At 30.2% G+C, this 17,814-nt stretch overlaps 2 protein-coding genes across 2 annotated transcripts; one reads left to right on the top strand and one right to left on the bottom strand.

Moving 5' to 3' along the window:
* Nucleotides 1–1,207: 1,207 nt before the first annotated feature.
* Nucleotides 1,208–5,840, top strand: LOC125076196. The gene is made up of 3 exons (XM_047688227.1): nt 1,208–1,225; nt 3,087–3,315; nt 5,728–5,840. Exons 1-3 carry the CDS (start codon nt 1,208–1,210, stop codon nt 5,838–5,840), a joined length of 360 nt encoding a protein of 119 aa, XP_047544183.1.
* A 7,261-nt stretch (nt 5,841–13,101) lies between these two features.
* LOC125076293 (zinc transporter ZIP10-like) lies at nt 13,102–14,596 on the bottom strand. The gene is made up of 2 exons (XM_047688385.1): nt 14,517–14,596; nt 13,102–14,257 (listed from the first exon to the last, which is right to left on the bottom strand). Exons 1-2 carry the CDS (start codon nt 14,594–14,596, stop codon nt 13,168–13,170), a joined length of 1,170 nt encoding a protein of 389 aa, XP_047544341.1. The 3' UTR covers nt 13,102–13,167.
* Between the last annotated feature and the right edge of the window lie 3,218 nt (nt 14,597–17,814).

The raw sequence follows: 17,814 nt of genomic DNA, 5'->3' as shown, positions 1-17,814 counted from the left end.
ATTTTATAGGCAAATAAAAGACTCATTTATTATTAAATTACTTCTGATTGTGTAAAAGCATACCTTTTGTGGGCTGTATCGTTAACCTAACTTTTTCTCTATGCGGAATAAATTCTAAGAGATTTTTTACAACTTTTTGTAAAAAAGAAAACGCAATGATTACACTATGCTTTTTTCTTTACGATAAAATTGATGGTTACTCATATAAATGTATTACTTCTTTAATATAGAAAATTGTTGGACCTTTTTTTCTGTATCCAAACGAAATTAGTAAAACTTATATCTATATAATATAATAAGATGTGAATAAAGAAATGGATAAATTTTGATGCGAATGTGATCTCTATTAATAAAAATACATAATCTTGTTTTAATAAGATAACATACGGCTATAAATAAAAAAGACTTTTTTTATGACTTAGGTTGACGGATATATGATCATATGGGCCACCTGATGTTAAGTGGTCAGCACCGCCCATAGACAATGGCGATGTAAGAATTATTAACCATTCCTTACATTGAAAATGCGCCACCAACCTCGGAAACTATGGTGTTATGTTACTCTGTCCCTGTAGTTACAGGTTGCGAGCGAGGGAGCGCTCACTCACCCTTCAAACCGGAACACAACAATACTGAGTACTGTTATTTGGCGGTAGAATATCTGATGAGTGGGTGGTACCTACCCAGACGGGCTCGCACAAAGTTATTTACGTGAATACAAAATAGTTTACTGCTCGTATCTTTGTAATCCTTCGATATTATCATATGTTTCAGTTGTTTTTTTCATATCACATAGAAAATATAAAAGAATATATATATTTTCTACAGGTACCTATATTACAGTCCCTATTTCTAATTATCCAGCCAAATTAAATCATATTTTCACTCTAATAATGGAGTTTTAAATAAGCACATGCCTGCAGTCAATTTTGAGCCTTCTGCTTCAGCTTACAGGTTCAATTTCGAATAAAATGTAAGATATTTATGTAAAATATTAACCATGGCTTTTCATTTAATAATTTAAACCTTATTATTACGAAATAAAATTCAATTTTCTTTAGCAAATTTTGAATGTGGATTAGATCGAAGGCACCGAGAGGCAGTGTCGCGAAACGCGACCACGTTGCAATATAAAAGGAAGTTTAGTTTAAATTTCTTTATCACACACCAGCTAACTGCATCACAGATTGGTCTTCACTTCTTCACGATGTCCGCACGATTTTTGGTGAGTGGACAATAACAGTTGAAATTAGATCTACACTAAAGTACATGTAGAAGTGATATACAGTCGTGATTTTACATTTGGTCATGTTATAATTTATATGTGAAGTGCACTACATAATATTACATTATTCTTCGATATAATTAACTTTAATCCTATATTTTGTGTATTTCTGTGTCATATATATCGTTATTCAAAATTAATAAGAAAAAAGATTCGTAACAAACCCTAAAAATTCAATCGTATTGTGAAGTTAAATAGTGTATGAGATATATATCGTTTTCAATGTAAGATTGTTTAATTTTCTTCGACAAGATATTAAAATAGCTTTACATATAAAATTTATTATAAATTTCATACGCGCACCAACGTCAACGTCATCATCATTCATTATATTCATTGATGATTTTTTATTACGCGACGTAGATCATTGGACTGTACGGTCTAGAAATAAATTTGTAATCTAGTCCGTATCTAAAGGTAATAAGAACTTTGGTCTTACACCAAATAGATTGACGATAATATTACATGAGACCGGAACTAACGATAGTAATTAGCATGAGCGGACGCTTATCACTAAATATAAAACAAAGCACGCTGAGCGTGACTGTACCAATTTTCTAGTTAATTTAAAATAATCAGACTACATCGATGTATTTTGTTCTTCATTGTACTAAAGAATTAAAAGCATATAACCCGGAAAAAGTAGATTAAAATTTACGCATAAAAAATCTGTCTGTTTTGAAAATAGAACATCATTCAAATTTCTGTACTTATAAACAGACAATTGATAGAACAAAAACGTGTTATAATTTTTCCACGTGAGTGTACGGTATTATGTAAAATTTTCTTTTTTTTTTTTCGCTTTACAAATTCAAGTCTGCGTGAACCTTCAGCCGGATACATTCATTTTCCTTTCTTATCCGATACGTCATAACAGAAAAAATAAAAAAAGAACTTAGTGAGAGGCTAAAAATGATCGCGGTAAAAACATTTTGTGTTTTAGTTTTATTTGTTTGAAAGCGAAACATTTTATTACAACATAAAAATAGCTACGTTAAATGACTGAGATGGTTGTTGGGCGGCTTACATGGCGACATTCTATTGTAATACCTTTAGAAAGCTTTGTAATTATTATGCACTTATGTAATGTCAAATGTTATTTTAATTATATAGTACAACGGTAGTCATTTCGTTATAAAAAGCTGAGCGAAGTTGAAATAACTATTTTGCGAATTATAACCTATTTGTCAAATGCATTGCGAGAACTTTTTTTTGTTGTTTGAACAGTTTTGATATATTATTTTTGTGACGTATGTGTCAATTAGGTTTATCGTAATTATACTAAGTCTATCAGACAGTAGTATTAACGTTTTACCGGAAGAGATCCACGTGTGTTTCTCTAAGAAGATACCATTTGAATAGTTAATTAAATTTTAAACTGCATACTATTTGTTTGATTTAGTTTGACGGGCCAGTATATCTAGACCCGAGGATATGAGAAAATAAACTCTTACCTCTTCATATATATATTTTATGATTTGACTAACCGTAGAACGATGATTGTCATTCTGAAAGTCGACTACAAAGGGCACTTTATTTAATATGTATTATACTGTGTAGAATAGTACACAGGTGTGTTTGTAAAAACAAGGACAATTTTAAGACATTCAATGGGCTACGACTAGCTAGAATGATAAAATTAAGACATATGAATATAGTGGTTAATTTATTTATTATAATTTTATTTACATTTAATAGTAATTTATTATAAAAAAAGCATTAAGAATATAATACTTTAAGTTGATAAAAAAAATCAATTGTAAACGAATAAATTAATTTAAATTTATTTGTAAAATTACAGTTGGCACTCGTTTGCGTAGCTGAGCTGTCTTCGCTGATCTCAGCGGGTGGCGGCGGCGGTGGTCACAAGAAAGTGATAATTCACGTCCCGGTGTTTGTGAAACACCATCACCACAAGCACACAATAGTCAAGCATATACATCACAAGAGCGGCGGTGGAGGAGATGACCACTACGAAGTTCTTGGATACACGTATGGGGAGCCCAAACCAGCGCCACACTTTGGCGGAGGTACGTACATGTTAAATGTTACTAACAGTATATATGCGTTTTATATGTAGGGGAATGGATCTTAATAAAATTGGTAATAAAATTTTATGACGTCATAGGGTCGTGTACGAAAATGTAGCGAAAATTTTATTTACGTCGAGCGTAATGGGTGACCATGTTTTAATAACACTACGTTTTTCAATTACAACAATAACATATTTATATATTATACTCTACTATATGTATTAAATAAAGCTATAATGTTAACTAAAGGAAAAACATAATAATGTAAACTACATATATTTTTACTGACTATTTAAATTATTGACAACTAGTGGGTCTTCCGCGAAACATCGCGTTTATTCAAAAGATTTTTTAGGAATTTCGAAACCTATGACAGGTTTTGTTTTGATTTCATTTCAAAATGTAAACTGCTAGTCGCTCATCTACATATGGCGCCAAAATTATGACACCTCTTTTAAATTAAATTTTTAATATCAAATAGTAGCTATACATTAGGTCAGTTAGAATTGGAGTTTGTCAAAAACGATTTCCTTTAATTTTGTTTACGTTTTTCATTTTTTTCTTATACAGTCGTAGTACCGGTCTCTAACAGGTAAATGTTATCTGCTCTCTAAAATTATTTTTTTATTAAATCGTAACAATTTAATAAATTGCGATCAAGAATCTTCTTTTTCTGCACATTCTGCACGGCTGAAGCTCTTCATAATGAGACTCCATAATCGTCCCATAATCACTGGGAAAAAATCGGCTTACGCTATAAATATATAAGATATTATTGCGCATCAAAAAGTACCCAAAAATAACAGTACAAATTAAAAAATATTGAAGTGGACCTATTTTTGTACAAAGCGCAGATTACTTTCAAACAATTCGCATGTCTATATCCCATTTAATTGGATTTCAGCAATTTGTTAACGACAATGTAATCCTAGAAGAATTCACTTACTATATATCACTAGTGAAATGTTGAAACCGACTTACAGTGATATGCAATTTTGATGCTTATATACTTAAATATTATAATGATTAAAGCCAATATTGCATACCCTTCTAAATAAATCACGTTAGTTTTCTGCTGCGAGTTTCTATTTAGTTTTTACGAAATAAAAATTAAATTATTCGGGAGTAAAAGATTCTAATGACAGTCCCGGTTAAGATCTAATAACTTTATCTTACTCTAGAGGAATTACTTATTATTATTCATACGGTTTATTCATAACATAAGCGCGAAATACATGCATACTATGTATGTCAATAGATTAAATTTAAATCGAGTGAAACAGATACTCATACAATATTATTATATATTAAAACCTGAGAGACGCGATGCGTCGTCAAGTGTGTTTTTGGTCAGCCAGTGTATATTGGTTTACTAGTGTTTTTCAGTTAGGTATACCAAAAAAACTTCTTATTAATAATACTTTCTTCTCATTAACTTCAGTTTATTAGTATAGTTTATCAATTTATTTTTATTATTATTATAATGTTGACTTATATTGTAAAAACTATTTTTATGTTATTTTATTGGTGGTAGGGCTTTTTGCAAGCCTGTCTGCGTAGGTACCACCCATCAGATATTCTACCGCCAAACACCAGTACTCAGTACTCACCAGTACTTACTCTTGAGTACTCACCAGTACTTGTTGTGTTCCAGTTTGAAAGATGAGTGAGCCAGTGTAACTACAGGCTCAACATCTTAGTTCCCAAGGTTTATATTTCTTACAGCGCCATTGTCTATGACATCATAAAAAATAAAATTTTGCAAGTACTTTTAGAACACTTGTAAAAAAGTAGGCAATTATTTATATCGTACTTTGAAAAGGTTCTGCTCAGAATTTGTTGTGTTAAAAGTTACAATCAACGTGCTGGAACTGAAAGTAGATAGAGATTTTCAATAGGCTTCTTCACTAACAAAATCGAGAGCCAAAAATAAAAGACTGAAGAAGAAGAAGAAGAGAAGAAAGAAATATCTTATGCACATTTTGTTTCTCAACAGTTCTTAATAAGTGTGTTCACTTATTAAGAACACTGAATCACTTGAACGTCGTTTTTCATTGGCTTATTTTATCATGTTAATGTCCCATTGCTGGGCAAAGGCCTCTCATTATGAGAGATAGATTTGGAGCTTACGCTGCTCTAATGCGGATTGGTGGATAAATGTGGCTGATTCTCATTCACCTCTGAACACGTATTCAATTATAAATACAAATTAGTGAGTTTGAACTCAAAATCAGAGATTAAGATTCGTGTCTTGTAACCACTGGGCCATCACGACTTTCTAGTTCTATATAGTTTTTGGAAAAATTGATGCTGAGTGAATCACGAATTTTACTATCTGGCTATCGATGTTTGGAATAATTGCTTTTGAAATTGTTACGTATTTCATGATTCATAACATTTATATTGCAGGTCACGGCTGGGGAGCAGCGGAGGAGAGTCACGGTCACGAAGACAGCCCCGTAAGCTTCGAGGGTGGCGATCACGGTGGATATGCCCTCAGTGGAGACGAACATGGATACTGAGCTATAGCGTACTAAGATTGAGTTTTTCTGAATGTACCGTTTAGCTTTCTCGCGGAATTTCTTATCTCACTGCGAAATAATATAATTTTAAATATTTTTTTTTACAAATATAAACTGTAATTCCATTTTTGAATTAATTATCGTAGATTATCGATTAGATATCCTAGTACCTTCGAATTTGGTACTAGGATGGAACTTCAATCGTCCTTGTTTTTTTATTGCTCGTTTTTGATCAAGGCGTAACATTTTAATGCCTAAAATATAAAGCTGAAATCCTCTAAATATCCACATCAATAAATATAACAAAGCAAATGTTAATCTGATACAGTACTAAGAAAATGTAACGTTACAACTATTGAAAGTTAAATGCGTCAAAATGTTCCTATAAAATTTATGGTGATATTTTTATAACGGCCCATAAATTACGCTAATCGTCGCTATATATCAATTGTCTATTACATTCCGATTGGTTATACGTCTCACTATAAATCGGGATAATGTAACCTAGCCAAGATTTAGGGAATATGTTTTTTTAACAGATTATATAACATTTTATGATAATGTTTTACAATCTATTAAATCATGAATCTTAATAAAATGTATATAGAAAAAAAAATTAATCAGCTTGTTGTAAGGTCATTAATTAAAAACACAATTATAAATATTTTATAATACAGGATATTTAGTTATTGTAATTTTTTTTTTCAATTATAATTAGCTTAAAGAACGATATCATTTCGTAATGTACAGGTTTAAAAATCGAATGCTCATATTAAAATAAAGAGTAATTTTTTATTATTTAGTTTCTAAGAGACTGTTGTGAAATTATATTTTAAGAAGAAACTGTTGATATTATTATATTCTATACAATATTAACGTGACTTTCTTTTTCACGAATTAACCTCTGAAAAAATTATTTCTGACAATGATGTTTAGTTTTAAAAATCTTTGTTGGAAATTATAATTTGTTTAAATAAAGATGTAACTACACGTGATAATACACATAAACGGTTTAATGTTAAATATTAAGTTCATTGTGTGTTTTTGCCTTGCATATCTTGAAACCTAATCATGAGTCTCCAAATCATGAACAATTTGAAAGTTTCATTGATCTCAAAAATGGTATTTGTAAAACAAATGAAATTATAGTTTAGTTGAAGACAAAAAAAAAAATCAAAAGTAAATTACATTCAATAATATTTTTATTTTAAATAGGTAGGTAGGTACGTTATTTTCATTTAAGATTGGCATTAAACGAGACAATATAGCACTACTCATATTGTTATCACCTCACTCACCTCACTTTCATCTTAAGCTCGGAGGTGAAGCTAATCATCGTTAGGTTACCTGCATTGGATGACATATGCAATATGCATTTTATATTCACCTATACGCACTGGAGTAGCGTATTTGAACCCGTTACTTATAGTAAGACATTTATAAACTATTACATCACCTCACTCTTTGCTACAGCAAGTGTAAAAAGTGCTAAAGTAAGCAACAGTGGCGTAGCTAGGTGGGTAAGGGCCCCGGTGCATAGAAAAAGAATCGTGCCCTTGCCCCCTCTTCAACGTATATTGGCCTTCAAAATTATAGATAGGAATAAGAATACAGGATACAGTGAGTTGAACATATCATTAGTAAGTTAAATCCATACTTCATCTCTATTCAAAGCTCTTTTGATAGCTTAGGTTAGAGGGCCCCCAGAGCTCAGGGGCCCTGGTGCACTGCACCACCTGGCCCTACGATAGCTACGCCACTGGTAAGCAGTACTTACTTTCTTACTTATAATGGTAAGTTCATTAATGTAGAATGAAAATTATTCATGACCTTTTGTTAAAGACTATCATGTTAATACAAGTCAATTATAAATTAGTTTTTTAATCATTTAAGGCTGCCTGATTGCGTTGATTGGTACTTTTATAATGGTATTTGTATGATATATCTACTAGTGATACGGTTTCTCTTAAAAATTATTAATAAAGAAGTAGATATATTTATAATATATATTTTATTATATACATAGAGCAAAATGTAAATAAAAAAAAAATTAAAAAAAATAATTGGATAATTTTAGTCGTTCCGTAGCGAACGCTTTTTTTCGTTGCAGACAATTTCGAAACGGTGATAAAGTATTCATTCGAATATTATACTTCAAAAGAAAATTTAAATCTATATTAAATATCTATATTATTTATTTTTGTAAGGATTAGTAATGATTTGGAGAAAGCTTTACGATAAAACTGTAGTTATATTACAAATAAATATAGTTAATATTAGTGTTCCTTACAAGATAGACATTGCTATTATGCAGGGTTTTCTGTAGACCTTTTTAAAATGTACAATTTTCTAGAAAATTGTTTTGATTGATGTACAAATGTTTAGCCAGCTTTACCCAAAAAGGCGTACGAAAACCTCCAGCCATTTATGTAACATATTTACAAAAAAATACAAACCTGCCTCGTTTATCGATCTTTCTTTTATTGAAACGAATCAAAATCCTTTAAACGAGAATCAGAAAGTGACATTGTTTTATATTATAAAAAAATATAAAGAAAGAATACATAGATGAGAAAAGAGTAGATAATTCTGAAATAAAATAAATACCTATATCGTTAAGATTTTTCTTTTTTAAGTGTTTTTTTTTTTAATTAAGTCATCTGGTTTAAATAGTTTATATTTTATATTTTTTACTCTTACTAATAAAATATATAGTATAAAAATACGTGTTAATATATAAAAATGTTCTACAATCTGTTTCTAGTAAGATTGTAAGGAAATTTGTAATGAATTAAATAAAAAAATAAATATACAAGTTAAATAAATTCGGTAAAATAATACTAGTATGTAGATACGTATATTGTATATAAATAAAACAAAATATATAGAAATATTAACTATTTATTTAAGAGATTACAAAAGTCAAGGACATTTTTTTTTATTCGTAACAACTTACGTTAATAGACCAAGAAGTCTTCATATAACTGTCATCAATAACTCTAAAAAGTTTTTACTTAATAATCAGCGTCAATGCACAGCATACTACAATCATGAACACATAACCGAAAAAAAACATTTAAAAATATGTTCTTTTTTCATTATGGATAAACAAATAAATATATTTAAAAAGTCGCCTAGCGCTCGGTTATAATGGAAAACAGCATGGCACTGGTGAAAACCTCGTGTTGGAGCAGCGTGGTGAAGTAAGCGCCTAACCTTGTCCTCATCAAGTAAATGATTTCGATATTTTAGTAGATATTTGCATTTAATACAATTGATTTGATTTCACTACCGAATAAATAAAGATTTTCTTCAGTGAGTTTCCTTAAATGTGAAAGTCCTATGGAATAGCGCAAGATTAACATCAGTACAGCAATCACGCTGGGTTTCGACACGCTTCTTTTGTCCTTCATGAAAATACAGTCACAAGACACAACTTTATAAAAAAACTTGTAAAAGAAAATTATTGGTCTCAGCAACTAACTGTATCGACATCATATATATATTTTATAGTTGATTAGTCATTGTAAACATTTATGTTTTAAAGAAATTGGGTAATCTAAAATTATAACTTTAATTCAATTAAAAATCCTTATTTTGTATTAATGTAAACGAAAAAAACTATCTAAACTCAAGAAGATGAATGTGTGTATACAAAGACAAATTTATAATATTTTATGTTAAAAAAATATATATCTTTATTTACATAATAGATATTGTATTTTGCAAATTGGTTTTTGTGACTTTTCCTGACATGAATTTAAGTTGCCATATAAAATAGCATTGACCGATAGAAGCACACTGATAGACACATAAAAATAAGAAATGAGGATTGACAAATTAAATTATAAAAACAAAATATAAAAACAAATTTATCATACAACGATTACTGTACAGCAGTATACACCTACTCGTAATATTGACAACACTCGCGTTAATCACGTTTAAACTACTGAACGTATCGATATGTGACCAATGACTAATCTACACGGAATTGTCTGTAGAATGGTCATTACAGGGATTCCGCTAATCCTTTCCCCATTTTTATTTAATACCCAGCGAAACCGATGTGTAACAGCAAGTCAATATATAAAACGCTTAAAAAAATATTTCAAATAAAAAAATATACAGAATATTTTTAAAGATAAATTATAAATCACCATTTAAGCTTCGGTATTATTCATTGCAACGTGAAAACAATTGTCGGATGGATTAGAAAATTCACGAAGACCTTTTTGTTATTATTAATTTCTCTGTCACTTTTCCGTTTCCCATTATATCCTATTGTATCGTGAGAGTTATGTTTATAAATAAGATTTCTACGATTTGATACAATTTGTAAAAAATCTGTCAGAACATAATTATCTTGTCACGAACGTAATTGACTACGCTTGATTGAAATATTAAAATAAGCGCTGTGCTTAAATGGCTTGCTCCAATGCCTGGGGCTGGGGGATCCGATACAAATACATCATTTTTTTCACCACCAAGCACGAGATGATTTTTAAGATAAATTAAGCACAATGTACAGCATTGGACCATCTCAGTTCTCACACTGTTCAGTAGAGAACATTTTTGTAACTTTAGTGGTACAATCTGCGCGTTCTGGCACTGAGATGACACAATCTCTGATCCCAGTTCCTTAGAAACAGGCTAAAAAATAATTATAATTCATTTATAATTATTATATATAGAATGAGTACTTTGATAATATAAATTTAACAAAAAACACTTAATGTAACCGATGATGAAGAATTGATTGACGACAAGATTACACGCAGAATTTCCCCATTGAACCGCAAATCGAAGGAGGAAATTGAAAGTCTTCCTATCAACAGTCATTAAGATGATTATATTTAAGAACAGGAAACTATCGTCTTTAAGTTATGTTCTTTATAAGCTTTGACAAAATTCTGAAACGATTAAATGCTACCGAATATATGTTTTATATTCAATCATTTGAAATAATAATAAATATAAAATTATTCAGTTACTTAATAATAACTACTTTCATTTCTTACAATTAAATTGTTTGTAAAAATAAGACGAAATGGTCAAACGAATGGAGTTAGTGGATTTTTCTGGAGAATAGTTGAGTTGAGTTGATGAATGGTATGGCAAACCATGTTAGTGACATTTCTCGGATTAAATATGATACCATTTATACTCATATTCATTTTTATTTATTTATTGAAAAAGTTACACAATCAACTTATCACTAAGCACTTAAAATTAATGTGGTAAAACTTGATGTGTGTAACATTCAGAGTGATACGTCTTTAAAGGTGAAAAACCTTGGAGGATTAAGATTCAAACGATATATTTACAGATATTTATTTCACTTTCGGCTTTATTGACCAGAGCTAAAGACGTGTTAAGTGTTTCTTATATATGTACTCATATAAATAAATATTACACTTTTAGCTTTTAATAATCACATATTATGAAAAATTACACATTAAAAAATATATTTCTAATTGATTTCTAAGCAGGATAACTAATAAATCAATTGTATCTGAATATGAAAAATAATATTAGGTAATTCTTAAATTTTAATTTCATAAATTCACACATTGTGTACTGTTTTATTTAAAGTTCTATGATGTTCGGCGAGCGTCAAGCGTCACGCACACCAAGATAATAAAGTTGGCCCGTTGTTTTTTGTTCTTTTTTTATTGAAAGACACTATCTAGATATAAATAATCTGTTAAAAATATATGTTCTATAAATCAAAATCAATCTGTATCAATTTTATATTACACTTCGAAATAATTATGAAAATGTAAAAGACGATTTTTTTATGTATCTATATACAATATATTACATAAATAGAAAGATATATTTCCTGTTTCCTTTACGAAATAGAATACAATTGACAGCTTGGAATTTTTCAAAGAAATGCATTACGACTTACATTAACCGAGTACGATATCCATTATAAATATGTATCAACGTTTCCTACGTTATATAAAAACAATGAAACGAGATACACTTACAGATAACAGCATTCGCATTTGTAAAAACGAAACGAGAACAAACTTCCTGATAAAAGTAGGAAATTATAAAAAGTATCTTGCGCAACTGACAAGTCTATTTTTATTGTTACGCCGATATTGGTTTGTTTTTGAGTTACACAACATGAAAGTGGAGCATGTCCGATTTATTCAATTTTCGTTTGTCTCGTTAGCTACCAGTGACATTATTACAGGCAGCCGTTGCGTTCGATGTAAGTCGTATGCACATTACGCGCAATTTACTTTACGTGTTTCAATCTTTTATTTAAAGAAATCACAACAGCTGCTAACATGTCAATATTTTAATATGATAGCAAAATTTTATTATTATGTTTGTTTTTACACCAAATAATTCATATTATAACAAAATAATTTCGAAAATAAGATTCAAATGTAATTAAAAAGATCAACATTATATTTTTTAATATGCCGAAAAATATCTAGATAAGTCTGACTGAGAAATTGTCTTAAAGCCAATAGTTGTAAAATTATAAAAAAATAATAAAAACATTTTTTTCTTATTAATTGTCGGAAGACAGATTATATATTATTTCGATATATAGGCCTGTTCGTAGTTAAAAAAAGTCATACAATATTAGTAATATATTTATTTAAACAAAATAATAACAATGAATAACCAGTGCATATAAAAATGTGACGTTAATCCTATACAATAAGATATTATTAATAAGAAAAATTTTCAATTAAATTATGTTTATTATCTATTAAGTATGTGATACCATCGACACAAATAACATTTTTAAAAAAAAATACTTTTATTTCGCAATTATAATGAATATACTAATTCCTGAATAAGATTAATCTAATATGATAGTGAAAATACTGTGTGTATCCAAGGATAAACAAAATTATTGAACACTATTTAAAATATCGATGGTATAACATTGTATAACTACGCTACTACATCTAAAATAACCTCTATTACTAAAAACTTTTTGGTACTTCAACCTTAATTCATATTTAATTATCTACATAATAAATCTGGTTGTTTGTCAAATGCAGTAACCACCAATACGAATTAAAAAACAATCTTTGAATGGACGGTTTTTTGAGGAAGGTTCGATAACCTTAACAGCGTGAACCGATAACAACGTGAATTTACGAACCGATGTTCGTAACTTCACGCTGAAAGCCAAAGGAATGACATAGTAACCATAAACTTCAACCAATTCGACAAACTGTTGGCAAGTTATCATCATGTGGATGAAACAGGCATGCATAATAAAAAAGTGCAAATGATCACGCGAGAAACATATAAATCTATTTATACTTAAATATAAATAATCTCATTATTAATAAACGACGCTTTCAACCCCGCCAGTTTTAATAGTTTGCTGTATACCAGCTTCTCTGCTAAAGGACACGGGCGAATCATCGCTAAAACTTTCATCAGGAGATAGAAGAGCAGTACTACTCACATCACCTATTATTATGTTATTAGGGTCATCAAATCCTGTAGCATCATTTATAGCATTTCCAGTGAATTGTGAAGGGTGAATGTTTGGTAAAGATGAACCTTGAGTTGGGACAGATATGGTACCAAATGCGTCACCTGACCCAGTTGCACCTTCGTAATTTGCGAATGAGGTTGGATGTTCTATAGCTGCGAAAGGGTCATGATTGGGTGATTGAGCGGTACTCTGTTGGGCGATCTCTGAAAAGGGATCGTTTTCTGTATGAGCTGCGGCACTTCTCACGTATCCAAAAGTGCCTGGGTACGTTTGCGATAGAGTGTTAACGGCAGTGAATACGTCATCATCACCCTCCTCTTCCTGTTCTCTTACTTCATAACCATGCGCAGCTGTATTAACCTTTCCCGATGATGATACACTTGGTAATGCACCGGGTAAAGAATCAAATACTTTAACTTGTTTAACTGTATGAACGACACCGTGTACATGAGGTGAACTTGGAATATCTGGTACAGAAGGCGTGAAAGATCCATAATCACTTCCATAAGATGGACCGGGATTGTAATTAAATTTGGGTGGTTCATAGCTGATAGCGGGATAATCGTAGTTTACAGATGGCGAGTCGTAGCCTACAGATGGTGCATCATGATGTTTATGTTCATGCCCATGATGACCATGTGAGCCATGGTGCCCATGAGAGCCATGGTGACCGTGATGTCCATGATGACCATGGTGGCCATGATGGCCATGTTCCTTATGACTAGAATGACCTTTAGAAACGGAATGAGTTTTCTTATGATGGTGATGATAATGATTACCGTGTGGTATAATATGTGGCTTTTGTTGGTGATGATGATGATGGTGGTGATGATGTTCCTTCTTAGGCTTATGATGATGGTGGTGTATTGTAATCACTTTTGTATGATGGTCGTGGTGGATGAATTCGGGCACATGTAACTTGACGTGATCGCTGAAAATGAAATAAAAAAATAATATTTAATTATACTTTTTTTTTTTTACATAAATATTCACAGAATGAAAAAAAAACGAATTGTTAAAATATAAATTAATTTTAAACACACGCATAAAGCAAATATAAATTAACTGATGTATGTCGCTTGAGCCATTTTTAATTAAACTTTTTAGAAATAATACATGTAGTGACAGTTTATGCGCAAAGCAATATATCGCTAATAACTAAATATAATAAAAAAATCTTATATACATACTGATGTTTCTCTCCATGACCTCCGGCGTCGCTGTCGACGAACATAAAAAACAGCACTAAAGCGTATTTTATTAAGTCCATTTTGAATTCACCTAAATATATCTCATTAAACGAATATTACAAACTTGAAGGAAGATAAACAATATTCACATTTTGTAAGCTAAACTCTATTAATCATAGAAATTTTATATATTGCTAGCCACTGATCATCACAAGAATTCAGGCACTGCGCCGTCGCAATGCGGCGCTGGTATGAACAGCGAAATATCGTGAGATGACCATTTATCTTATTTCACTTAAATAAACCAGCGATGTCAACAAAAAGATCACAATTTACTATACACCTCGACGGTCCCTTCCGCTACTTTCACTCTAATTTCTTTACAGTTACAGTTCAAATTACATCGTGTGTTAATTTGTAGTCAGCTTTTGTAGCACTACCTGAAATGAGTATTTCGCTACCGTTCCAAAACAACGCATTCGATGAGGCCGTTGAATGGATGCCGTAATCGCATTGCATATTAGAGTTATTAGGTTGCGTTCAAAGTTCTATCGGAATTTAATAGAGCTATTGTTATTTAAATAATAGAATACGGATACAACTTTACTGTTGTAAGTATTTTGACCCAATTTTATGGTTTTATGAACATAATATTTTGTTTCTATATTTTCTAACAACACTAATCAGTCGAAATTATATATACACAAAATTTCCACGTTGATTGAATCGCATCACTCTTCTAACAAAGAAATTGCTTCAGTTTCATTGTCCCTTGATGTCATGACATCAAGAGGTCTGGTCTATTTTCGCTCAGAGAATCACAATACGGATTTACCTGTATGTTCATGTCCATCATCAACATCATCGGTGCTACCAAAATTTGGATGGTATAAATATATATATTTTTAAATAGTTGAATGCATTAATTACTTTACATAATATGACATTGTTTTATATAATTTTTAATATAAAATGAACATAAATAAAACAATTTTATGAGGTAATTTGACTGACGCTGAACAAAGAATTCAGACATTTATAGCTTACATTAACATTAACATCTAGAAATTTCTTTCAGGAACAAGAATTGCTAAGCTGTGTATTTATTTTATAGAATTCTTCTAGAAGACTGCGTCTACCGTAATATAAATACAAAAAAATATTAGATATATTCAAACGATTTATCTCCATAGACGTTACAGATGTAACTTGAATTTTATTTCTCATTAAAATGCATTGGACAATTTCGATATATTGGTTACTCTCGAGGTTCAATGATTGTATTATAAATATTAAAATTAGTAGAGTTTCATTCGCTTAATAACAGTTATGATAATAATGGGAAATATAATTATTATAATATAAACAAAGCTAATATCACTCTTGAGTTATATTAACGTAATTTATTTATTAGGTTTACGTGCTATGTAGATATGTCAATTAATTTAATCGTTCATCGAAGTCTTTATTTGCAACGAAATGTCTACGTATATTGTATTGAATGCCATAAAAATATCTTTATATATGTGGGTACATTTAATGTATATTCAATATTTATGCTCACACTTGATAGAAGCAGTGTGCTGGCATCAAATTTTTAAGAGACCTTCTCAGGCGCCAATTATATATATAACACTTGACTATCACCAGCAAGGCGCGACCAGATTGAGACAGGCCTGCTCTCAGCCTGGAATCTCAAATCACCCCTGCCTAAAGATTCCATCCCTGGACATTGCGGCAAATGTATTTTATGGCATAGCATTAGTTCTGATAATTATGGAAAATGCCCTTTTGTATATTAATAAAATTGCTATATCAAAAATAATTTCATCCAATGAACTCTGGCGTAGAAATTTTCTTAAGCCTTGGGCATTTAATTATTTGCATGTACGTCATCGTTAATATATCGAATATATTAAATTAAAATTCATTCGATACTTTAAAAGGGCATACATCGATCGTTAGTAAACCTAATATATCTATGTATATATATATATATATATAATTATTTTTGAGATATCAATTCGTTAGTTAGTTAATCCGGTTGAACATGCGTTATTTATTGAGATATGCTTACAATTTTTTGTGAAACATAAATCTTATGGTAACAAGATTTACGGTTCCTATACAAACAGGACGGATTAGTAAGCAACGTGATTAAGATAGTCAATCATTGATTTAGTAGTTCTGGGAACAAATCTCGGCTTTATAAAATGTTTTCTACTGGATTTTTTTTTAATTGTGTCAAATAGCTATTGGCAATACACTTGTATTGAGAATTATTGGCCGCTATCGCTCGATATGTACGGTAGGACATCTTAATAGATTAGATTTAATGATGTAGAAATAACATCCTTATATAAATAATGTTTTTATGGACATTTCTTCAATAAATAAAAACGCCTAGAGATACGCCTTACGCTGAATCTATTTTAATCATTACAATCCCATCTTTAAGATAAGACAATATAAAAACTGGATACTAGATGTTAACGGTCACGACATAACTAAAAAAATTAATAACATTCAAGTTCTATTCAATTTATCAGCTTCGGTTTATTATCTTTACAAAACTGAGAGTAAAATTATTTTATTTATAAAAGAGTTTTATTTATTTATATATATTTTTTTATACTATGAATATATTTTTTTTATTGAATTATAATTAATTAAGAATCAATTTATATGATATGATATTGGCACTACTCGAATGGACATCAGATAAAAATCTGAAATATGATTCTTGAATCACTAAGAATAGTTAAACAGGCAGTTTTAAATACATTCATTCAACACAATGCTTAAAAGAATGTGAGATTTTCTGTATACGTCACAGGTACCTATACTCGAATTGATAGACAGTTGACATTTGACTATTAAGGATCATAAAAAAAAAAATAGTGTGGACTAGACAATTGCACATCCGACATAAAATTAAATCTTAATAATATTTTGATAAAACGAATTTGCAGTTTCGAATTTGATTTTTATTATATTATTAGAGAGATTTGAAAAAATTTGTGAAATCAAAATAGATTTGTGACTAGAATTAACAGATAAAAACAATCGGTTAATGCATGACTATACATATGTATATATATACGCAATATATTTACATATGTATAATACATTGCAATCGAAGACGGAATAAAAATAAACAAACATTACATTTACGTATGCCACGCGATTTGCTAATTACTCAGCTATATTGTACATTTCTAACAGTTCCTAACTAATAAATCCTTATTAATAATACTACACTAATCCACTACACTTTACTTCCAAAGTTCCGATAACA

Source organism: Vanessa atalanta, chromosome Z (genome assembly GCF_905147765.1).
Source record: "Vanessa atalanta chromosome Z, ilVanAtal1.2, whole genome shotgun sequence".
NCBI lineage: Eukaryota > Metazoa > Arthropoda > Insecta > Lepidoptera > Nymphalidae > Vanessa > Vanessa atalanta.
This window is presented reverse-complemented; position numbering and strand designations above follow the sequence as displayed.

What these genes read in the sequence shown, in the direction of transcription:
- LOC125076196 (XM_047688227.1), top strand. An exon ending in AGCGCCACACTTTGGCGGAG is followed by an intron (nt 3,316 to 5,727) that starts GTACGTACATGT and finishes TTTATATTGCAG; the next exon opens with GTCACGGCTGGGGAGCAGCG.
- LOC125076293 (XM_047688385.1), bottom strand. Translation starts at nt 14,596, where the DNA reads ATGGACTTAATAAAATACGCTTTAGTGCTGTTTTTTATGTTCGTCGAC. An exon ending in GGTCATGGAGAGAAACATCA is followed by an intron (nt 14,258 to 14,516) that starts GTATGTATATAA and finishes TTTCATTTTCAG; the next exon opens with CGATCACGTCAAGTTACATG.